The 24535-nt window shown below is 37.2% G+C and overlaps 1 protein-coding gene across 3 annotated transcripts in view; it reads left to right on the top strand.

Annotated features, from left to right (window-relative positions):
- Window positions 1-24535, top strand: part of RNGTT (RNA guanylyltransferase and 5'-phosphatase) — a 186301-nt gene that overhangs the window by 36013 nt on the left and 125753 nt on the right. For all 3 annotated transcript variants that reach the window (XM_052678333.1, XM_052678325.1, XM_052678343.1), the window contains 2 exons: window positions 14778-14913; window positions 21806-21877. In XM_052678333.1, the coding sequence (XP_052534293.1) occupies window positions 14778-14913; window positions 21806-21877 (208 nt within the window). The remainder of the gene's footprint in view (window positions 1-14777; window positions 14914-21805; window positions 21878-24535) is intronic.

The following is a 24535-nucleotide window of genomic DNA, read 5'->3' as shown; positions in this document are numbered from 1 at the left end:
CATCCAACTGTCATCTTGGAGAGGCAGGAAAATGTTATAGAGAAAGATGAGATAACAAAGCTGAATGGAGAAGGACAGGGAAGATTGGAGAGTTATACTAATCCAATTGAAAAGACAAATAATGGAATTGAGAACTCATTATTTAGAATGAGAGACCAACTTATCTTGAAAGCAGATTTAAAGTACAGAAAGGTTGTCTACTGAGAGTGAAAATATTAAGATGGGATTAAACTTGAAGGAGAGTCTATTGGGAATGAGAGAGAGGACAGATTAATTTTCAGATTGGTAAAAAATGATGAGCAGGTTCTTATAGACATGGAGGTTTATGCCAGCAGTGGAAAATAACTGAAGTGGAGCATTACACAAATGTTAGCATATTCTTTCCTGGTGTGGAGGAGGACAATAAGGTTGACTGCTGAGGTTAGCCAGCTGGCATCAGAAGTAGTTCTAACAGAGAGATTTAGGGTCATTCGTTGCTGAAAGGCATTTATGAGCATAGAGGTTTTCTCTAGGTATGGATACCCTATTTCTTGGTGGCCTTATTTTGTGGCCCTAGATGGCTAACAAATAAATCAATTAATGTTGTATCTTGGGCGTCTAATTATTTCCTTGTATTTAGTGTTGATAAACATAAGACTGTTGATTATTGTTTGATTAATTACCATTCTTGGAGTCAGGAAGGGACATTTTCTTGTTAATATTGTGATGGGATACAGACCAGTCTAGAATTTTCGGGGCATTTTTAAACTGCACCTTCCTCTTCTTCCTTTCCTTGGTTATCTTAAATATATATGCATATATATACACACATACTTAAAATATTTATCGATTTTGCACAATTGATTGGTAATGCTGTGTATCCATCCATTCCTTTGTTGAGGCACTGAGATTTTGAAGACCAGAAGTGCTCAGGATTTTGGGTTTGGCCACGTATTGAGCAGGCTTTTCAGGAATTAATGAATTCATGAAAGGAGTGACAGGTTTTGTGAACAAGTGGGCTTAACTCAAGTGGTTTGATTCAAAGTTAAATAAGCTCTGTTCATAGCGTGTGCTTTTGTGACAGTCAGCGGCAGGCAAAGCCTCAGCTCTTGAATGCTAATTGTATGAATGCTGGCATAGTTCATGTGTGTGTAGGAAAGTTTCTGATCAGACTCTTGTGGTTATTTTTAATAACCACAAGAAAATAGGAGCAGTAAGGGTTTTTCTGTTACTGCTGTGAAGCTGCATCAAAACAGGATGATATTTAAAGAGACGTGTAGTAAAACCTTACTGAAAAGGGAAGAGTGACTGTTGCTGTTTCCTTATTCCTACCTGTGCTGTTTTGTTGCATGCTATGCTTTTAAGATCCTTAGCAGGGAAGTGTAGTTTTTATTTACGCTGATATAGATCCCAGTGTTCCTGCTTTGTAATCACTTTAGCTGGCTCTTTAAGAGAGGACAAACCTGCTTGTTTTTAAACCAATTATGTAAGTAGAAGGTTCTTCCTTCTACTTTTGGAAGAACCTTGATTGACGATGAATCTGGGATCCACATAGGATTTCTATTTCTGACTTTATTTTGAAGAAGATACTTAGTTGGAAACAGTATGTATTTTGGCTGGAAAACTGAAGTTGTGAAGTTCATACAAATAGTTGCACTAAAGCATTCTCCTCCCCACCTCCCCCCTTCCAAACAGTGTTAAAAGATAAGAATAGCTTTTGTAAACTTCAGAACTAATCAGCTGTTGAGCACCTGCAGTTGAGCTCTGAAGTGTGCAGTAGTAATGTAGTGTCAGGCTGCTCCAACAGTGCCTAAAGGCACATGCATGATTAAGGATTATAGAGTGAGGTGTTTTTCTTTTTTTTTAAGGTTGATTTATGACATTGTTATATAAAATGTCTTCTTAATGGTCGCTTAGGAGAACAACTCATAGATGTTTTATAGCACCATAAACAGCATTCCTTTTAATTTTCTGAAAAAACAAATGCTTAACTCGTAGTTTTATTTTGTGTATTTAGGTAGGTGGGTAAGAGAAAATGAGACAGGGAAGCAGAAAAGATGTTTTGGATTACAAAGATGGAGCAGAGATGTGTGTCTTTACTCTCTCTACAACTTAATAGTTACTTCGTGTGTTTGCACTGGACGCTAACCTTAGGATTACAAGACTGATATCAGCCTGTTTACCAAAGCATTAGGAAGAGTGAAAATTGCATTCCTATTTGAGTTTTTATCTGAGAGTGCAGGAAGCCCCTTTGCACACTGAGTTAAAGGCACATTACACATGTGTAGTGTGTCCTGTAGATCATGATGAAGAAGCACTAGCACAAGATTGCCTTCATCATCTCCATCATCTTCGCCAGTTGATGTGTTCTCAAAGGACAAACATTTTCTCACTTTTACCCATTGTCCATGGAATGAGAGCACACTTACATTTTCCAGAGGTTGATTTTTGTTAGCTGCTCTCAGGAGACACGATAACTCATTAGTTCTGTTTAACTATATTGGTAAGTCTCCCTTTACCGAGGGATGTAGATCAAATGAAGCAGCACAGAGTATCCTAAGGTGTTAGGCTGGTAGCTGGAAATGTTGTGTATAAATATTGTTACTCTTAAGAAGTTTGCTCAAGGCAGTATTATTTTAAATGGCAATAAATGTTACAGACCAGATCTAGCAATTTCACAGCTCTTGGGCTAGGTTGCAATTGGTGGTTGTTTTTTAAATCTTCATGCTGTATTTGGAGTGGGGTGCGACTGTGTGTGTGTGTATTTCTTTACTTACTGCTAAAGCACACTGATTCCATTTTGCTTCTTATCACTCTCCTGAAGGTCTGTGTTTTAAATCACTGAGTCAGTATAGAGAAATGAATAAATGGGTATGACAGGTCACACTGTCTCCAGTCTGGATCCAAATTGGCATGAATGTCCAAAGAATACTTTCTTATTCTTTATTGTGATCTCATTTATACGTGTCTGAAACAGTCACAACTCTGAAATGATATCACAGAAGGAAGCTGTTGCTTCTTTGTTTCTTTCTTAGGGGTTATAAAGTCCTAGCAGTGTATTACCTTGCCATAGGAAGGTACATTTTGCAAAATACCAGGCTTGATGTTTCACAGATCTGGAGCGTTCTGATAGCATACAAGTTTAAATGCTTAAAATTCAGAGCCCTTTGAAAAGTGCTGCTTAGCAATTATTCATATGAAACTATTTGAATATTTGGACAGACTGTCTTCGAAGCAAGCTCTTTTGTTTATTTATAAAGAGTTAATGTATTAAAATGCTTATTAGGTAGCTTGTGCTACGAATACTAATTTTAGAGTATTCAACTGTAGTCCTAGAATGTTCTAATTAGACCAAGATAAATGGTATGCTTGTGTGTGTACCTAATGTTCAAGCCATGAGTATCAGAGAAAAAAATAATAAATAAATCATTAATCATTCTTGTAGACCACTTTTGATAGTGAAACAGTGTGTCCTCTGCTGTTGATTCTCTTGGGAGCAGCATGGGCACATTTCATGAAATGTAATGGATTAAGTTTATTCGGGGAAGAATGATATTGAGGCTATAGAGTGCAACTATACAAATATCTAGGGCATGCTTTCCTTTCAAACTAGCCCTCTAATCTGTGGGCACAAATGACAGTTGTAGCTTCTGAAGCTGCTGCCTGCGAAGTAGACAGAATTGACCCAGCATGTGTTCTGGCATAAATCATGTCAAAGTCAGGGGAACTTTCTTTTTCAAAGCTGTAAATACTCTTTTTTTTAGTTGTGGAGCTCCATGGGAAACATGGGAGTTCTCTTTCTTGGGAAAGGAGGAAAATAATTACTTGTCATCTGACATTAAGGTGGTGGGGTTTTGTTTGTTTGTCATCTAAATATATTTACATCACTGCTTCTTTGCATTTTTTTTTTTTTTGAGCCTGTTACTTCAGGCACAGATTTTCCCCCTAACCAAGGCCTGCTCCAAAAGTAATGCCTCCTGTTTTGTTATGTTGGTGCACGACATCAGAGGCACATGTTGGTGGGATGGCAGTACAGGCTGAATCTTCCCTCCAGTTTTCCATTACGTTTTGTTGCTGTGTGACAGATGGCAGCAGAGGGGCGGTCTGACAAAGTGTTGTCTGACATGGAAGTGCAGATGAAGGAAAGGTGTGTCACTGAATTCCTCCTCACAGAAAAAATGGCACCCAGTGATGTTCATTGACACTTGCTGAACGTTTATGGAGACCAAGCAGTGGATGTGAGCACACTGAAGCCTGGGCTGCACAGGCAACATCTTCCTAAAATGTATGGAGGAAGATTGCAATCTAACAAGTTCAAACTAGCTTGAAGCTGAGTATTTGCCATAAGTAATAAAATGGATGTTTAATGTAGGAATTTGCTAGTTCAGTCAAGCTTTTGACATAAGATTTTTCAAACAAATGTACATTTTTTAAAAAAAGTAGTCAGAGCATTATACTGTACAGTTATTTTCCAATAGTGTTCTTCCATCTAATATAGAAATGTACTTGAATGTAGTTTAATGCATACCTGACCACTTACCAGCACTGAAGTTTCAGCAAAGCAAAGAGTATTTACTATTTAAAATAAATCTGCTAGTATACAAATTCTGTTACTGGTTCACATATCTTCAAGCTCATTAACCATCTTTTCTTCTGAACGTCATATACTGCATAAAAACCTATAAGTATTCTTCAGTATTTATTAGTTGTAGGTAGATTTACTCTTTGCAATAGGTCAAATCACCATAACAAGGTGACTGCAAATTTAACCCATAAGGTTTTGTATCCTTTAAGAAATAGGATGCTGTGGATATATATATATATATATATATATATATATATATAATATATATAGTTTCTTTAACTTAATTAAAACTCTGGAAGGCTGTCAAGAAAATGCTGTAACTGGATAGTCTTTTTTTTTTTTTTCTTTTTCCAACCTTGTTAAATTCTTGGTTTACCAGCCCTGCTGCAGTTTCACAATCTAATAATACTTTAGATAGAAAATAGATAGTTTTACATCGTTTTTTAATTTGCCATCTGTTAAATTAACTAAAGGCATTTTTATTCTTAATTTATAAAACGGGAAAAGCTAAAGTTTGAACTCAGTCTTAGCTGTGATACTTAATTAGTAGAAATGGTACCAGCTTCCATGCTTCTGCATTTTTCCATGCTCTACAGTTATCATTACCCTTCCCTGTATTCAAAAATGAACTTCCCTATTAATGCTGGTGCACAATGTATTCCAGTTGAGAGTATTCCAGTGAATTGTATGATGATGCAACACTTTGTGTTACGCACATCTTAATAGTTGTGTGACCTAAAGGTTTGTTAGCTGTTTGTTTTTTTAATGCAGGTGTGTTTTTGTGCTCTTGCTGACCTTTGAAAAGTAGCTGCTATATTGACTTTCTCAGTTGGAGTTAATTCAAAAGGTTTTAAGGGGGAGTGTATTGTTCCATCTGCCTCTTCCTGCCTGTGTTTTGGTACCTTCTGGATATTGAAATTTGCATATTTCATGATTGTGGTTTGGGACATAAAGGTTTCTGTTGCAAATGGTGTAATCTGCAGATTGTCTGCTTCCCTTTTCATGATTTTCTGGGTCACTGTAGTTACAATGTTCTCTGGACCTTAAGTTGTCAAAGGGAGCAAATGAGAAGGGAGACTTGAATTCAGAGTTGAAAGGGGAGCGGTGCCGGGCAAGAATAAGAAAAAGAATGTGGTGTTGAGTGAGGTAACAGTAGAATACTGATGATTTGTAAAGTCTCTGAAGACTGATAGCCTGTACAAGCTCTGGGATTTCTGTTGTCTTACAGTGGTTGCTTGTGTGTGTATACAAGGAAGAACATCTTGGAGAGTTTTGCATAAAGGAAGTTTGTAGTCTCGAGTAAGCAGGTAGAAGAATACATTATCAAAATCAGGCATAGAACTGTCATCTTAATACCAGGGGGTCAATAAGACAATTATTTTTTCCCCTATCAAATCAGAGCAGCAAGATGGAGGGGGCTGAATGAGTGATTCAGAACATGAAGCTGGATATTGGGAATCTGAGCATTTAGATAGGCTAGGATAGCTTTCTTGACTAACATGAATATTGGAAACGTCATTTTTTGGGAAAGGTGCAAAATAAAGTTTGAGTGGTAACATTTTGTTTTCATAACAGCTGAAGGATGGAGAATATTGTGGAATTGTGTTTTTAAAATGTCACTATACGATGATTAAGATAAAATTCTGAGTTACTGAATCTGCTGAAGACACGTAATTAGAATTGCCACTGTGAACATACTTCAGTGCAAGTTGGTGTCCAGATCTTCTCTGGTGTAATAAGAATTTAGGCAGCACAATTATTGAAGCCTGTGGAGCTGTTTATTTCACCCCGAAGATGCTTCACAAATAAGCTTGATCAGAAGTTGAATTCCACCTTCTCTTTCCGGGTATTCGTTAGTGGAGAGTGCTGACCATTGACACATCAAGGTGTTTCTGATTGTAAATAAGATGCATTTATTTTACTAATTAGCAACTTAGTAAAGTGGTACTTAAATATTTGAATTTAAAGTGTTGTTTTGTTTTGCTTTTTTTTAATCCCGATTGGTCGAAGGTAAATTTGGTTCACTGATGGAAAGGCTTTGCTTTCAATTTAAAGCAGTGTGATTGCAGTGAAGTATCAATAGATCAGTAATGTGGATTCTCCTTCTAGATGGACAGATTTGGATAAACTAAGGAGTGGAGAAGGAATGAGGAATTGAGTCTCCAGTACTGATAAGGAATGACATTTCTTCAACCATTTTGGTCGCAGTTTGTTTACTGTTTAAAGGGAAAATAATATATTTGAAAAAGGAAGGAGTAGTGATAAATCTCATGCCTCTGGACTTCTATCACAATTTTGATTTATTATAAATACTGAATCTAATAAAGATTCTTAGAACTGTAAGACAGATAAAGAAAGGATTGGAAAAAAAAAATGGTAATGGGTAGTTTTGGAAGAATGGGTATAGAAAGCCATAAGGGGAACTCCTGAATATTGAATGTTAGGACGAGTTGTATACTGCCATTAAGAATTTTGAAATGGAAACCAAACACTTTGTGACAAACAGATAAGGGAGATGTGTTGGTGCACTTGAATGCAGTGTCATGAATATGGAATATTGGAGCTGAGGCTGTTAATTGGAAGTGAGAGTCAGAATATAGTTATTTTTTTCTGTATGAAATATTGGTTGATGGTAGAATTTAACGTAGAAAAATGGTACAAGATGAAGTGTAAATGTATTTAGAGTGGGCTGACTTCCAGTGGGCACGTGTGTGGTTTTCTATTTTTTTTTCTCTTCAGAATTTGCATGATACCTGCAAGTATGTAATTTCACAGCTGTTCATGTGTAGCTGCTTCATGCTGTCTGATACTCTGTTTGCTTGTGCAGATGGAAAATGTGAGTATGGCGTGCAAGTTGTATTTGTGACAGTGCTGTTAGTGTGCTGATTAAATAGTCACTGTTTTCCTTTTGTTGATACCATGAAAATAATGCTGTGCGTGTGTCCAGGTTTTCTTATCCTTCAGGAGATAGTTTGAAGCAGTGACCATTGCCAGGAGCAATTAATGTAAGAGAAGAAAGCAAGCTGAGCCTTGCCTGTTTACTGGGACTTGAGGACGTATTGCTCCATCTGCCACAGGCCAACTGCAAACTCATCTCATTTAAACTGCTACTCTGGATCCTGCACTATCTGGATTGAGGCCAGGATGTGGAACCAAAATGCTTCAATGACACAGATAGAGGCTCTCCTACTGTCAGCGGATAAAGGGCAGTGATTAATTTTTATTCCCCTGGCCCTTTCTACAGCGTTTGATGGTCTGGCCAGAAATTGATGCTGTCTTGTCAGAAAAGAGAGACAGGAGCCTAAGTAAAGTGCTGGAGAGGATGAGCCTCGTTCTAGGTGATGAACCTAAAGAGTGGCAGCATGCTTCTGATTTTAAAGTGCTGTCAGTCATACAAGGACTTTAAGAAACTAAAAATGATATCTACAACAAGATTTTGTTTTTGCCTGTGCATCAGCAAACATTTCAGAAATACTGATTGCTTTGTCGAATTAAGGCTTGTTTGTGTGGGAAGGCAAAGCTTTCACAAGGCTGAGTTCTATCCTGTGTAATGAACTCCTGTGGGAATGAGGAACTGTCATGCTTTTGCCCTTAGAGTTGATGATGGAATTCCTTACATTTTGCATTCTTTAATGTGACAATGTAGACAGAAGCATATGCAAAAAGCAAAAGAAAAAAGGCAACAACAACAATGCTCTGTCAAAATAATTAGTATGGATTGATAAAGTCCATCTGAGTAAATAATGCTGAACAAAGAAAGCTGCAGTATGAGCTGAATTTATTAAGCCTCCTTTAAAAATTAGTACTAATCTACTTGCTAGCCGTTGTGTTTTCTGAGAAAATTCATTTTGTGTTGAAACCAAAAACACAGGAGATCATCTCAAAAGTCTGAGAGTTGTACAGTATTATTTCTAATTCTTCATTTAAGACTTTGACTGGAGAAAGGTGTTGACTGTAGGTAAAGCACAGTCTAAGATGATGTCTGTGGCAAAGCTCCTTTGAACTTCTAGGAGACCAGTTTCACAATGAATAGACACGTTGGCAAATGCTGTGCTCAGTGTTGGGAACTGTGTCCAAGAGTATTAGTGTTAATGAAAATAGGACTTTGAAAATGAACTAGGGGAGAGGAATGAGGCTGCGTGCTCTGGTCACTGCAGTGCATTGGATCTGGAGTTGGGGAGATCAGTTTCGCTCGTTCTTGACTGACTGACTGTAGATTGAGGGGAAATGAAGTAATTTGCCTTGTTTTATTTAAGTAATAATTTTCTGAAAGGTATTTTAAAATTTAATGATGAGAATTATTTAACATTCATATAAAGTAGAAACCTGAGGTGTTTTTTTTAACTGATCATTTTCAATATAGCCCCAGTCAGCAGTGAAACTGTAAAAACCACAAAAACAAAAAAATGAATTTTAATAAAATCATTCTTGAAATGTGTTTTATGCCAGCTGCGCTGCCTTCTGCGTGAAGGCAAACCTGAACCTTTGAAACAATTGCCTTTATTTGGATGTGTTGGTTGATGTCTGCAGAGAACTTTCAAGGTGATTCTCTAGTTTTATGTGTTGTTACAAAAGGTAAATTACTGACACTTACATTGCTGCTCCAGTCCTGTTATTTTATTCACTTGTCTTGTTTTAAATTCAGATTGGGCTGTCTGATACAGACCGTGTCATCTTGTGTACTTGCAGGGGATCTAACACAATGGGGCCTGGCTAATTGGAGCTTTTTGGGTGTTAACACAATAGAGATAATTAGTAATAATGTACAGCTGTAATAGCAAGTAGTGTTCACAGGAAGCAATACAATGCACGACAGTTAAGCTCCTATATGTTGTGTTAGTTCCTACTGAATGCATTTGAGAAATCGGCATTATTCTTTCTTTGCCAATGTAGAGTTGCCCAGAGGCTTGCTCTGTGTTCTAGTGTAAGTGCTTGTGATGCTAATGCCTTAATTAACTTCTTTAAATATAAGCTGTCAGGGCATATCCAGATAGTATTCAGAAATGCACTGATCAGTAGTCTACAAGACTTCCTTAAGAAGGCTTATGGTGTGGTGTGGAGAAAAGTCTGACGTTAAGCATGTAAGCTAAGCTTTTTCACTTAGAAAATAAAGAACAGAAAAAACTCATTCATAAATTCAGTTTAACCGAACCTGTGACATGGTCGTTAACTCCTTTTCTTCTTACATGCTTCCAGCTATCAGCTGCTCACAGAACACATCTGAGTTGCCAGTCCCTCCTTAAGCGTGTTTCTTCTATCTAATGTTGGTAATTCATAATTTGACAAATTTGTCTTTCATTTGTGTCGAGTTGTTCACACTTCTCTCAAGTCATGCTTTCTGTAAACACAGTGAAACTGAACTTTGTGCTCTGGGTATTTGAAGTACCCAAGTTCTTGTAAGTCTTAATGGGAGGCCCAAGGAACTATCTAGCTTTGTTTTGGTTATTGTTTGAATAAAATACTGATGTTTACCAGCCAAATTACCTATGGGTATGAAAGCATATGTGGGCCGCATAAATGCTGTAGGCTTAATGTATTTGCACATGCTGGATGTGTATAATGCATCTTGAAGAGCCTGTCTCCTTAACCTAGTTTTGCTTTAGGATTACTTTGTCCTTAATAATGCCTTGTTTAGGAACCCTCCTGCCATGCCAACCACTGAATCCTTTACACTTTTTAGGTACTGGGTTAGGCTGCTTGTTTTCATGAAAGCTTGCAATCAGATTGGATGGATTTGAGGCTGAAGAGAGACTTAAATTGATAATTTCACAGCTCGGTTCTAATCTGAAAAATACGATGTCTTGTTGCAAATATGAATTCTAATTTTGGACTTGCATTTGGATAATTGCTGTCAGCATTACTGCAGGTTGCCTGAATGTGGCAATTTCCTAAAAACACAGGTATATTTTATATCTGCCTTTTCTCTTGGCGGCCTTGCTGCTCATTTTCGTGTGTGTTGTACATGGGGCAGTGGATGGTCTGTATAATTACTACGGTCTCTTACTGAGACATGTAAAGATGGGGCTGCATTATTGACATTGAGGTAGAACTAAAATCAGGTTTGAAATCATAGTTTTGGGGGGGAAATGCACAAGCATGCATGCCCTCTTTGTGTGCTAAGAGTGCTTGAAATTGTTCTCTTAGCTTCAGCTTAAACTGAAGGACACAGATGTTTGTTTGTTGTAAGGGATGGGGGCATGCCTGGGTTTGGGGCAGAGCCACTGCTGTGCTTCCACAGAGCAGGGTGTGGGGTCAGGTGCTTGAATTAGGCTGCTCCATACCAGGTGACACCACGTGGAAGGCCATTAAATTGTGGACAGTTGGCCAACCCCTCTGCTCGGGGGTTGTGAGAGGTCAGTTGGCAGGGGGCCGTGTTGGAGCTGGTTGCTGGTTGACAAGTGATTGCACTGCAGCTATATGTATTGTTATTATTGCACTGTTGTTTCCATTTTCCTCTTCTGTCTTAGTTTTTATCTCAACCCACAAGTTCTATTTTGTTTCCAGTTCTCTCTCCCATCCCACCTGGAGGGTAGTGAGCAAAAGGTTGTGTGGTGCTGAGCTACTGCTGCGTTAAACCACACAGCAGTGTGAGTGTGAATGGTACAGCTTGCCCTCAGAACTACAAGCTAATTTGCTAGCATTGCTAATTTCCTCTTACTGTTTGAAATAACTGCTGCTTTTTCTGTTTTGAGAAAATTCTGATAGTCAAAATAAATATGTGGTGATAAATATTATATTCTGTACAGAGGAAATGCAAGTTCAATGACTGTTTATGTACTCCTTGTTCTGAAAGAAAGTGAGTGGCTGTGCTTAGCTGTTGTCACTAAGGGAAATTCAGTGGGAGAATATAGATGTTTGATATACGTTTGAAACAAGGTGTTTCCAAAGGCAGTTGTGGGAAACTGTTCGAAGATATAGTACAACACAGATGTGTAATTTGGAGACGTTCTTTGTCAAGCTGATGGATTAGATAATGCAGTCGATTTCTTCTAGTTCCTTAATTTGCTTTCAGTTTACAGTAAGTAAAACACTTCTGTGTAGCATATGCCCGTGTTTCTTTGCTACAACTGCGTATATATTAAATCTGTAAATGAAATACTTTGTTAAACTGGGAGGGGAATGTCTTCAACCTTTTACAGAATCACTGGGGTTGGAAGGGACCTCTAGAGGTCACTGAGTCCAACCCTCTGCTAAAGCGGGTTCCCTACAGTGAGTGGGTTTTGAATATCTCCGGAGCAGGAGACTCCACGGCTTCTCTGGGCAGCCTGTTCCGGTGCTCTGTCACTCTCAAAGTAAAGAAGTTTTTCCTCATGATCAGATCGAACTTCCTGTATTCCAGTCTGTGCCCAGTGCCCCTGGTCCAGTAGCTGTGCATCGCCAAAAAAGCCTGGCCCCATCCTGCTTACAACCACGCTTCAGATATTTACAAGCATTGAAATCCCTTCTCGGTCTTCTCCAGGCTGAACAGTCCCAGGTCTCTCAGCCTTTCCTCACTCAGGAAATGCTCTAGACCCCTCAGTCATCTTTGCAGCATTCTACTGGACTCTTTAGAAGTTCCAGCTTTCTTATCTGAGAAGCCCAGAACTGGTCACAGTACTCCAGATGTATCCTTACCATGGCAGAGTAGAAGGGGGAGGATCACCTCCCTCGACCTGCTGGCCATGCTCTTTTTTTAATGCACCTCAGGCTACTATTTGCCTTCTTGGCCACCAGGGCCACCCTGTTGAATCATGGGTCAACCTGTTGTCCACCAGAGCGCTCAGGTCTTTCTCTGCAGAGCTCCTTTGTAGGAGGTCAGCTCCTAACCTGTACTGATGCACACAGTTATTCCTCCCCAGGTGCAGGACTTTGCACTCGCTCTTGTTAATAAACAAACAAACAAAAAAAAACCAACCAGCAACAAAACAAAAAAAAACCCCTACAAACAAAAACTTTTCAGAACTGATACGTGAGTCAGTCAGATGCTTTGCTCATGCAGATGACTTTTGTATATGAAGTATAATAAGCAAGAATGTTATCATTAAGATAGTGGGTCTGCATTGTCGTGAGACCAAAATTTTTTGATATGTGATTCCTGGTAATGATTAATTAGAAATCCCATGTATGCAATCCTTAAGACCTGGATTTTTTCCTGAGGTTTGGAATATACAATATAAAAACCTAACAATGAAACACTGGGAAAAGAGTGAGAAAGAAATCATGAGAGGGACAGGAATCTCACTGCAGTGGCTGGGGAATTATCCAGCTACCAATTTTTAAGTAAATTCCAGAGATTTTAAGCAAATGACTTAGAAAAAGTGTTGATCTATCTTATGATGTTCAAATAAAAGATTTTGAAACCTTCTGTAAGTCTTCTTAATTTGTAAGTATTTTAGGTGGCTGAAAACAAAGATTTTGGATGTTTTGGTTTTGTTTTTCGAAGCTTTTCGAGGCCCTCATATTGCATTGCATTTGTAGTGGTAACACGTGTATTGGTTTTTTTTAAGTCCTAGAATTAAGTCCTAGCATTAGAGATTGTTTCTGGTGCTATTTTGTGATTGAGACAAATTGCAAAGAAAGCAAGGACTTAAAAACAGTGAAGAGTATATGAGTGTGTAGATAGTTAAGGTTGCTTGAAATAAAAAATGTACAATACTTTTTCTTTCTCCTTCGGGTGATTTCCTTAATTTTTGAGAAAAACCCAATGTACTCTTTGTAATTGGTTTCAGTTTTGAGCGAATGTGTGCGATTTGAAGAACTAATTTTGTGTGCAGGTTATTTTATCTCCTAAAGAACTGACATGAAGTCAGCCAGTTCAACGTAGGTTGAATTATTATTATTTTTTTCATAAAGCACCTCATGTGACTTTCAGCTCTCCTGATGTTGCATTAACTTGATCTACTCCCAGCCCTCCTGAAGACTTCAGTTCTTCTGCTCCGACATGTCTTCGCTTTTGTGCGATTCATACACAACACCTTGAAGTACTCATGTTGTTTGTGGACACAAATTAGTTAAGATGATATGTGGTGTGTACTGTGATTGGAATTGTAATACTGGAAGAAAGTATTTATTTAAGCTACATGTGTGATGCTATATCCTTATAAGCAGCCTGATTTCTGATTTTGTAAGCTTACTGATTTCTGGAGGTGTGGGATCTGTAAAGGGAGCAGTTGAGCTGCCTATAGACCAAGTGCCTGCAGGGGTTCTGGGGGCTGGTTTGCTTTTGACAGCAGGGATTCTATGGGCATTGCTTTTAAGAGCAGTGGTGAATTTTAGAAAAGGCTACTGGTAACTCATTATTTCTTCAGAACCAGGACTTCCCAAGGAGAATTGGATGAATTATGGAAAGATCTGTATTTTTCCCCCAGTATGTCTGTTGTATTTGAGGACTTCTACAAGTATGAAAAGTTCTTTTCTGAGAAACTCCTCAAAATATGCTTTCTCTGTTTCAGAGTATTCTGGTGTGAAGGGTGGAATTCCAATCATTTACTTTTAATTCACTGTTTTTCATTATGTATGGGATGTAAACTCCGTAGGGTTAGAACAGTCATGTTTGGGTTTAGCACAAAGAAGCTCAAATTTTTGATTTGGGCTCCTAGTGCTGCCTTACTCTAAATAATTTATTTATTTATTTTAGAAAAATCAGTTGTTTGCACCTGAACCAAGCTCACAAATTATTTAGTGTTAGTGTTAGGTTAGTGTTGAAGTTTTCTTTACATGTACCGTGGCAGAAGAATATTTCTTGTCTAAGTTTCCTAGTGTTTTAATGGAAAGAGGCTCAGTCTCTTGCTGAGATTCGCAATATTGCTGGGTTGGATAACCTCTGATCGAAGAAGTGTTTCTTGTGAATTAAACTCTGCAGATTTATATCAGGTAAAGTTCTTTCCCACTTAAAGAAAAATTGGAGTCAAAGATTTTTTTAGCAAAGTCTAAATGAATTAGCCTCATGTATTCCTTTCAGTATTGAGATCTCCATTCTTTTTATCATTTTGTCTGTACATAGTGATGTTCTTCTAGATATATTCTGATCCTGTAGTTTTGAAATATTTCCTTGGTTACAGTTACATCAAACTAAACTGCTTTTTTGAAACAGGAGGCTTCAGGTTTTCAGCTATAAAAAGTTCCTTTTAAAATGCTCTTTTATAACGCATCAGGATTACTTTTTTAACACAAGACAAATAAAGCGTTTTGATTTAGAGGATGCATCTTTAACTTCTTAGCATTGCCTTTGCAGGTACATGATGCTGATTGATGGCAAGAATGAAGTGTATATGATTGATAGAGACAACTCCATATTTCATGTATCTAATCTGGAATTTCCATTTCGTAAAGATCTTCGCATGCATCTAACAAACACTCTCCTAGATGGGGTAAGAAGCATATTATATAATAATTGTAACAGTGTCAACAACTTATTTTTGTTCAGAAACAAGACCAAGTTTTTTAGGCTTGAATCATGGGATTTAGGAATAAGTGATGCAGTCAGTGGCTGAATGTGGGAATCACACTGTTCATAAGTCACTTCTTATCTACAGAAAAGTAATGATAACTGCTCTGGAGGGAGCTGTTTACTTGTCTTCGAAATAAATCAAGGTGTTGAGATGACATTCTCTAAGCATGAGAAAAAGTTTGAAGAGAATCTAGAGAAATAAATGCAGAATCTCATCTCTTAGTATAGCTTTTGTGTTTTGATACAGTAGATATAGTAAATATTACACAGTTGATTTAAGTGTTTGTAAAATTTGATAAAATTTTGATATTTTGATGTTTGACTTCTGTGACTTTGATGTCTTTTGCTTCTGTCATCTTTATTTTCAGCAAATTTGAATTACTAACTGATTCAGAAATGGTTTAGTTCGATTTTTTTTGATTGAAACATGTCTAAGTATTCATGCTAATTTAAATTATGTAAATCTTCCTTTGTGAACCAATTGCAAAACAAGCTTTATAACACCTGCATTTGCGGTTCCAAAGCTGGCCTCTAGTAACATTACTTGCTAAGCTTTTCTGAACAGTAGTCAGGAGAAGAGAGAATGCATTTCTTGACCTTTCTATTTTAGCTGAATAACTTCATTAGCTCTCATACTAAAAACCTGTCAGTGTAAATGAATGCATTTCCCTGTCATGTTTTGGAAGCAGTGAAGTTGTTCTACCTTATTATCACTTTTGCTTGGTAAAAACCTACCTGAGATAGATTGAAGTCCTTGGACTGAGGTTAGGCAAGTCATCTATCTCTGAGTGAAATTATACATTGTCTTTGCTTTCATTGTCACTTACCAGAGAATTGCGAAGGAGCAGATACCTTGCTGTCATGCCTTTGTAGCAATGGTTTTATAGGGAAGTCTTTAGAAAGCATTACTTAAACAGAAGTTCTTCAGAGAGACTGCTTCTCTTTTCTGTGTTTGAAAACAGGTGTTTTACTAACATTGGCTAATATGCATATGTGGAGCACAGGGAAGCACATTGAAATATGTGCGTGAATGCGACAGCGGCTGTTGAGCGTGGCAGAGGGGCTCTTCTGGCTTTTTGACACTTAAAAATAAATTAAATTGGAAGAATTAATGTCACGGAGTTGACTAGATCAGTCTGTGCCTGTGACAGGGGGAGGCAGTAGGCCCCTGCCCTTCCCCCTCACCCCAGCCCTACAAAATGGGAAGGTAGGAAGGTAGGAAGGGAGGAAAAAACAGCGGCAACAATCTATGGAGGAAAACTTATTTTTCTATGATACCGGAATATAAGATAACACGAGATAATACAATTTAATTGAAATTGAGATTAATAAATCAAGATGGGAGAGAGAGTTCCCGAGACCGAGTCAAACCTAAGGAGCTTGGAACGGCTAGGAAAGCACCTCCAGCACCCACTGCCAGGCAGCAAGAGAGCACCCCCCACCCGGAAGGGCCAGATCCCGTGACTGCTGTAATGTACAGGGATAGGAACTTGGAACTGGGGCAGTGACACTTCAATGCCCCGTACACTACATGATGTTTTGATGCGGAATGCTGAAAACCAGAAAAAAAAAACAACATAAAACCATGACAATTAACAATCAAGTCACTGATTGTATTACATAGTAGCACATAGTAAGCTATAACTTTACCTAATTTGTTGTTCTGTAGAAGTATGGTTGTTATAGTACATTTCAATATTTCACTGTATGGCATAATAATTTCTTTTTTTCCTTGTGTTTTTTTCGTGAAGAAAAATATTTTTTCATGAAGCAAAATATGAAAACTTGATTGAGTAATATACCTTGGGATAAAACTGAAATCTTCTGATGGATAATAAATACTTCTATAGCTCAGGTTTCAAAATAAATTTGTTTAATCTGTTTAAAAACAAAAACATTTTGATTGTATTTCATTGCAATTCCTTTCAGGAGATTTGACTTACCTATTGCTTGAAGCATCAAAACAGCTTAACTTTGTAATTTGCTGTTTCTTTAATGTTCGTGTCAAATGATAATTTCCATAACTGTTCCCTCACTTGGAATATATGCATGATTTCATTTTTTTTTTCTAATCTACACGAAGGAAAGTTTGGCTTTTTTTTTTTTTTTTTTTTTTGCATTAATGTATTTTGCCAATTAGTGCAGAAAGGCTCTTGAAGTTAATTCATTAATTACAGGTTGAAGTATTTCACACTACTGCCCTTGAAGTAGCTTTTTTGCTTTCAGAGAATGAAGTTAGAGAAGGAAGCGGCCCAACTGGCCTTACTTTACATTGATCTTAAAAGCACAAGAAAGAAAACAGATGAATTCTGTCAGTTCCATGTGATGAAACAGTTGCATGTGATCAGAATACAAAAGATTAAGTAGTCTCTGCAAGTTTATTTAGAATGGGAATGTATAAAACTTTAATAAGGTAATTGCCATGAATTCAGTGATTTCTTAACATGCTTCAAGGCCTCTGATGTGAGTCTTTCATGTAGTGTTCTTTAAGAATCTCAAATGCATTTAGGGTTTACTTCAGGCTGAAATTACTTGCAAACAGTTCTCACCACGATCAATTACATCTGCATGGTAAGAAGTTTTCAGTAATACTCTGTCTTCATCTCGAGCTTTTTGGTTGTGTTTGTTCTTCTGGCATGGAAGAAAGTTTTCTGCGAATCTCATTAAAACTAATTTGAACACTACCTACAGGTGACCAGCATAACATTAAGCATTCCTTTGGAAGCCTTGTGTTTTGCCTATATAGCAGTGTCTGAGGGAATGCATAAATCTTTTTTCAAGTGTTTTGGCTGTTGTTCAAAGAAACTAGTTAGTTATTTTCAGGAAGTTTCTCCTTAGCTTTGGAACAAGTGAGTAGAAAATGCAGAAATATACTGTGTTTGATTTACTGCTTAATATTTGTATAAATACAGACTCTTATTGTAAATATACAGTATCTAAATTCATTAAAAAAAGATGTTTGTTTTTTTTTAAACTAATGGGATAGACTGCAACTAAAACGAATTGTTGGTCATCTGTGTTTGTGAGCAAAATATATCTAGTGTTCAGAACTTCTCACAATAACATCCTCTAAAATTCAGCTATGTGAGGGCTTCCTTAGTAACTCAGTGCTAAAATAAAACAGATGCACTTCTCATTTTTTTCCAAGCATTTAAGACTGTCACGATTTTTTAACTTAAATTTTAAAAAAAGCTTGAGTGGTATGTTGTCATGTATTATAAACATTTATTGATTTCAGTCCCCAGTTTTGGCATCCTTGGCCAGCTTTGTCATCAAGCTGGATGGAAGGTTGCAGTCGCTCTGCCCTTTATGCTGCTTTGGTGAACTACCTGACATGGGAGGTCCTAGGTGGAGGCAGCCTTCCTACAGCTTGAATTTAGAATTTGCTGGGTACATGAATGCAGAGAGACATTCACACTGGCGAAGACATCCCACAGAATTGTGATCAGTGGAGAGAGAGAACGTATTGCACTCTCGTGTCAGTACAGATCTCACATATTTGTGAGCTCTGTCAGAAATGGTACAGCTTACGACTGTTACAGTTTGTGAAGACTGACACTTTGTGCACGTAGCTGGGTGGTTTTTTTTTTTTGTTTTTTTTTTTTAAGCTCTTTGCATTCCTGAAATACAACACTGGCTGGAATTGTTTTGAAAATAAAGGGATAAAGGAAAGACCAGAGGTAGGAGGAAAAAGAATGATGAACAGATGTATGATTAGATCAAATTCCATGCTCTGGTTCAACTAGGAGTGCATTCTACAAGTTAGTGGGAAAATGAGATTCTGTGAATTGCAATTAAATTCTGGATTATTTTATATGCAGCAACAATGTAGACCTGTGATTCAAGGTGGAAAAAAACAAGTCTCTGAGCTGTCAGGCCAGCATCTTTCCTTTTGCTGCTTGTCCAGCTTAAGGCTTGTAGCACAGTTGCTGTTTCTAATATGCTGTAAGCATATGCTCTGCAGCACCAGCAAAGATGAACACCAGCAGTTTTCCAGATTACGTTAAAGAAACTGGCAAGTGGATCTTGTTCTACAAACCTGCAGTTTAAGTCACTATTAAAGTGGTGGGTAATGGACAAGGGATAAAAACCATATTTCCTAGCAATGGCAATATTAAAACGTTTTATAGCAGCTGTAAGCCTACATGGGATAGATGAAAGGTAATACGTGGCTGCAAGTATTACTTGTGCATACTGCTGTGTTCTGTTATACAGCCACGCGATATCTAGAAATTGTCTTAAATATAGCCTTACAGTATCAGGTTATTAATTAGAATAAGTGAGTTTGAGTTCCTCAAGTAGTACATTTTTCCAACTGTCTACAGTATGAACCTGGCTTTGAGATCTAATTCTGGAGGTATTTTTCAATTCTTCTTATTTCAAGAAAGACTGAGATCAGAATCTTAAATAATGAGGTCTTAGATTAATTGAATCATTCTTATGATTGCTTTACACCTGTTGCCTTATGACAGCTGTATTGGCATAGCTAATGGAGCAGTGAATGCCATTGTCATGATGGTGATGAGCAGCACAGGAGTTTGTCTTTTCTACTCTGAAGCATATTGTATTACTGTCTGTTTGCCCTGGTAGCTGGGATTTAAGTCAGGATCTGGAAAAGAACAAGAGGCAGGAGGGAAGAAGAAAAGAAAAGAAGAGGTGACAAGAGGCTACCTGTACCTGTAATAGGGTTGAAAAGGTTTATATGTGTCTGAAGTAGAGAAAAAGTTTTGATATACAATTTAATTCTGGGTTAAATCTAAACATTCCAGAGAAAATGTCAAGAATGTACAGGACTTTCTTGTCTGTATCTTACAGTAGTCATAAACAGAATATCAAAGATACAGAGTTTGAAAGTTAGGTTTAAAATCTTAGACTGGGAATCATAGTGTTTTCAAGGTTTGGCATATAAATGCTAGCTTTGCGTCAGAGCTGGATCTCTGGATATTCATGTTGAAGAAATGAGTCCTTCAACTCTAAATCTGTGTTCAATGAAATGTGTTCTAGTTTTGCTTGTTGATGCAGTTGAAACTTTGAAACAGTGTGGTAGCATTTCACTTTTGTATTTCACTTTTACTTTATTTTCTTATTTTACTCCTTATTTCTAATGGGAAAACAAATAAACCCTGTCAGGACTTTTTGTTCTATTGCATCTATGGAAACTCTTCCACATTTGAACACAGTGTCTTCTTTCTCTGTACCTGCTCCATCAACTCGTGTAGCTAATTATGGAATTTGTTATCAGAGAATGCATTCCAGTGTTGCATCTCCATTCATAGCTTGCCAGTGTCTTACCTAAATATTGGAAGGTGATAGAAGAGCATTTCATTACACCAATTCTACATAGACTTTTGCAAATGTTATTTGACAGTAACTATGGGTAAGTGATTTCTAGACTTAAGAATAAGGTATTGTAGTATTATGAAGGAGTATTTTTGGCTCAGTCATTTTTATTTTTATTTTTCCCTTAATGGAAAGATGTGTATGATGATTCACTCTTGGCTGTGAAAATATGATCTTTATCTCTGTATTCAATTTATAGAAGATGAGATTGCAAAATGTGAAGTAGGAAATTTCTGGTTCCCATTGTTATTTGAAACAATAGGATTACGTAGTAAATGCCTCCAACTTCGTATTTACTTGAAAGTAAATCTGTATTTAAAACTACTTTCTTATTTTTTAAAAGCCTAATATGATTAATTACTGAGTATAATTTAAGAAGTTTGGCATGTATGCAGACTGAAAATCTTTGAAAATCTTGTTGGGGTTTACTTTGTGAAAGTTACAGATTCTAGGAGATGTTAATAGATTGTATAACAAAAATGCTAGTGACTCATCAAGAATTAATCTAAGTTGATGTAAAATGCTATTTTGGATTAATTCTTGAGCACATAGTTATGTTTTCATCATGTTACAGTGAACTATTTTTTTTACCCTTTCCCGTTGTTTCATCTCCTGTGTATGGCCTTGGAGCTGTCATTTGCTATTGGCAGCAAAAAACCCTTTCTTGGTAGAACTATCGTATTAGCTGAGAATTGGGTGGTGGAGAGCAGGATGGAAAAAGTTGCATGTGATTAAATATTTTTTTATTAATTTACCAAACTGATGAACTGGTCTGCTTCATATCACAAATCTGAGCTACAGATACAGGTACCAGCATGTAAGGTGTGTGTGTTCATGTTCGTTCATTATTAACAGATTTTCTCCTTGCTGACATTTTCAAGATAGATTACCAATATATATTGAATTGAAACCAATTTCATATGATACAGACATTGCATTTCCATTTGAAAGAGTCCTAGTGCGTAATCACAGTGCATTCAAACAAATTGCATTTGTCTCTGCTGCTTAGAGCACAGCTAACATGAAAGTGACCAAAGCAAACAGAAAATGGACAAAAGAGCTTGCTCTTTGCTTTTCTGCTGTTGAAGTTCTTGTTGTAGGTGGGATTTCCAGAAGGGGCTAGTTAGGGTTGCTAACAGGTTATTACAGTTCTGACTATGTTTTTTAAGGCCTCGTTCTTGCAAGAAAGGTAATGATTTTAAAAGGTGTGGAGAACCTAACATAGAAATGTTTCAGATAAGAATGTGGAGCATTAGGACAGCTTTCTACCTTCTTACTGAATGCTTCATGAGACATTTAGGACCATAATATTTTTATAATGCTGACATATTGTAAAAATTTTTGGGGCAGTAAGAATGTGCCAGTTATTTGATTGCATCACACTCCCAAGCTTATTCACTAATTAGGATGTGTTGACTTTTTTTTTCTTGTAGTCATGAGGTAAATGTAAATGTCATCTCTTTTCTTTTAAGGAAATGATCGTCGACAAGGTCAATGGACAGGTTGTTCCTCGGTACTTGATATATGACATTATTAAGTTTAATGTAAGTACTTCTGGTTTTATCATTAGTTATTGATTCTCATTTCTAATTTAATCCTATTTGTATAATTAAGAGCTTGAGTATAAACTTCAGCACCGAAAGTATCAGGTTATTTTGTAGCTCAATAAAAAGCACTGCATCAGAGTTAAGATGGAAAGCAGCCTTCTAATAGACATTGATTAATTTCCACATAGTGGTGGTTTGAAATGGTCTGGTAAAGGCTGTGGAAAATTTCCCATTTCTAAAGCGCTCCTAAACTTGGAGAGAATGAAAATGGATAAGGGATGAAGAAGTTGGCCTATTAGAGGCCTATATTTTATGAGAGCATCACAGCGCTCTGTGCTAAGCTATTCTAACACCTCTTTCTCATATTTATCTTTGCAATCAGATATGTAGGTTCTGATAGGTGCTCAGTAGACCGACTCTCCTGTGGCAAATATGTGAGAAATAAATATGCTGTGGAAAAAGAGAAGGCTTTTTTGACAGCTAGAAGCAGTTTCTGTGGTACAGAAGGGACTTATTAAAAATACAGAGAACACGAAACTTGTTTCTGTTTTTTATTTTAAATATTGTAATTGCTTGAAAGTCACCATAGGACTTCTGCTCGTTACCTTTGAAGATTTTCTTTCTTTTATTTGAATATTTTTCTCCTGAAAGAGATGATATACATGAAATATGATGTTAGTTTTATGAAAGGATCTCCTATTGAAGCTTATTTTAAGAGCTAACCTGACCATATGTTTCATATGAAATAAATTTTCTATTATTTCTCCATTATGTGTAAGGAATAGAATATGTTCTTTGAGAAGGATCGATGTAACCAGATATATGTTTACGAATCGGCGTTTAAAATAATGCAGTGAATACAGAATATGTCTGCTCTCTTTGGCTGGAATAGAGTTGTTTGTTTTTTTTTTTGTAGTGTCTTAATGTGCTGCACTTTGAATTTGTGACCAAAACAGCACTGATAATCCACCAATGTTTCAGCTGGCCTTGACTGACTGAAGGGATATCCTAGCCAACCATAAGCTTTGTACTCAGTAATAAGAGATGAGAAAAACAGAGGAGGATGGGAGGGTATTCATAGTTGTGGCATTTATCTTCCCAAGGAACCATTATGTGTGAAGGAGCCTGCTTTCCTGGAAGTGGTTGAACATGTGCCTGATGATGGGAAGTAGTGAATGAATGAATGCCTTAATGCTGCTTTGCTTGTGCAAACATCTTTTGGTCTCCCTGTAAACTGTCTTTCTCTCAACTCAGAGTTTCATCACTTCTGCTCTTTTGATCCTCTCAGCCCATGAAAAAAACTGTCTAGTACCTGTTAATGCTTCTGAAAGTACAAAATCCTTTTAGTTTTCCCAAACTAAACAGTATTACTAAAACACAAGACATTTCAGACCACTTAAACTGCTGTTGACTCTTTGAGGCTTGCATAAGATGCTGTTCAGGCTGAACGGGTCACCTGGCACATAGGGGAATTGCAAGTTGAGACATGTACTGGTCACAGAAAAAGTTGTCGGTATGCTGAGAAGTGTAGTCACTGTGATAGATGTTAGTTTTCTGGATCTTTCCTATGGTTAGGATTTTTTGGTACATAAAGATTCCTTGCACGCCTCTGAAAAACATCGTCTTCTCATTTTTCCTGTTTGCTCACTTGTTCTTCCACCTGTGATTCAATGTTTGTTTTCTTCATGCAGTTGTCTCTGCTCTTGCTCTGTCCCACCTGTCACTCACTGCTGTTAGTTTCCCTTTAAAAATGGATCGTAAGGTACAAAATGAACAGTCTCCCCTCAGTTTGGGATATGCATATGCTGTCTTATCAAAATAAGGCTTTCTGAAAGCCCTGGTGAAATGTTTGGAGCAAAGTGTCCAAACTTAATCTGAAGGATCCCACCTGGCAAACAGCAAAAACGGTAAGAGGGCTTTCAGACGATTGTTAAGGTTTGAGGAAAGTCTGATTCTGAGCAGAGTTGTAAATGCTTAAATGTGTTTTGGTGGTTGGTTATTTTTTTATTTAAACATTGGGAATAAGAGTGGAGTTTGTTTTTCTGTAATGCAGTTTTGATGTCAAGGGCAAATTAAGACAGTGTTATCAGTATGGGTACAAGCAGGGCTTCAGCTGCTAGAATTGATTAGCAGTGATCCTACCACAAAGATTAAAAAGCACAGCAGTTTTTAGGTTAATTTTAGAAGCTTAATTACAAAACTGGGCACCTGAACATGTTTGTTTTGGCAAGAAGTGGTCAACAGAGTTTTATCACCAAGAGAGGTAAAAGCATTGAAAACTTCTAATGGACGTTTTCTAAAGGAAGGACAAGTGCTTTTCTTTTTTTTTTTTTTTTTTTTTTTTTTTTTGTAAAGTTGTGTAAGTTAGATTGTGTAATTTTCTTAGTAGTTTCAAATGTAATAATTATGCAAAGCAACCAACTCTCATTCCAAAAGCCCTATCCCCAGTAGAGGGCTGCTGGGATTGCTTGGGAATACACAAAGAATGTGTCATTCTTTGATCATAAACCTACATTCACGATCTGCTCTAAAAATCAGTACTGTGATAGAAGTACTGTATTCCTTGGCCATTGTGTGTAGTACAGCATTTCCAACACATCCCCTATCTGATCTTCTTCGTGCTCTGCTGTTAGAGATGCTGCACTGTAGTGGAGG

Source organism: Tympanuchus pallidicinctus, unplaced genomic scaffold (assembly GCF_026119805.1).
Source record: "Tympanuchus pallidicinctus isolate F22 unplaced genomic scaffold, pur_lepc_1.0 scaffold1, whole genome shotgun sequence".
In the NCBI taxonomy this organism is placed as follows: Eukaryota; Metazoa; Chordata; class Aves; order Galliformes; family Phasianidae; genus Tympanuchus; species Tympanuchus pallidicinctus.
Note: the sequence above shows the minus strand (reverse complement) of the source record. Positions and strands in the feature narration are given on the sequence as shown.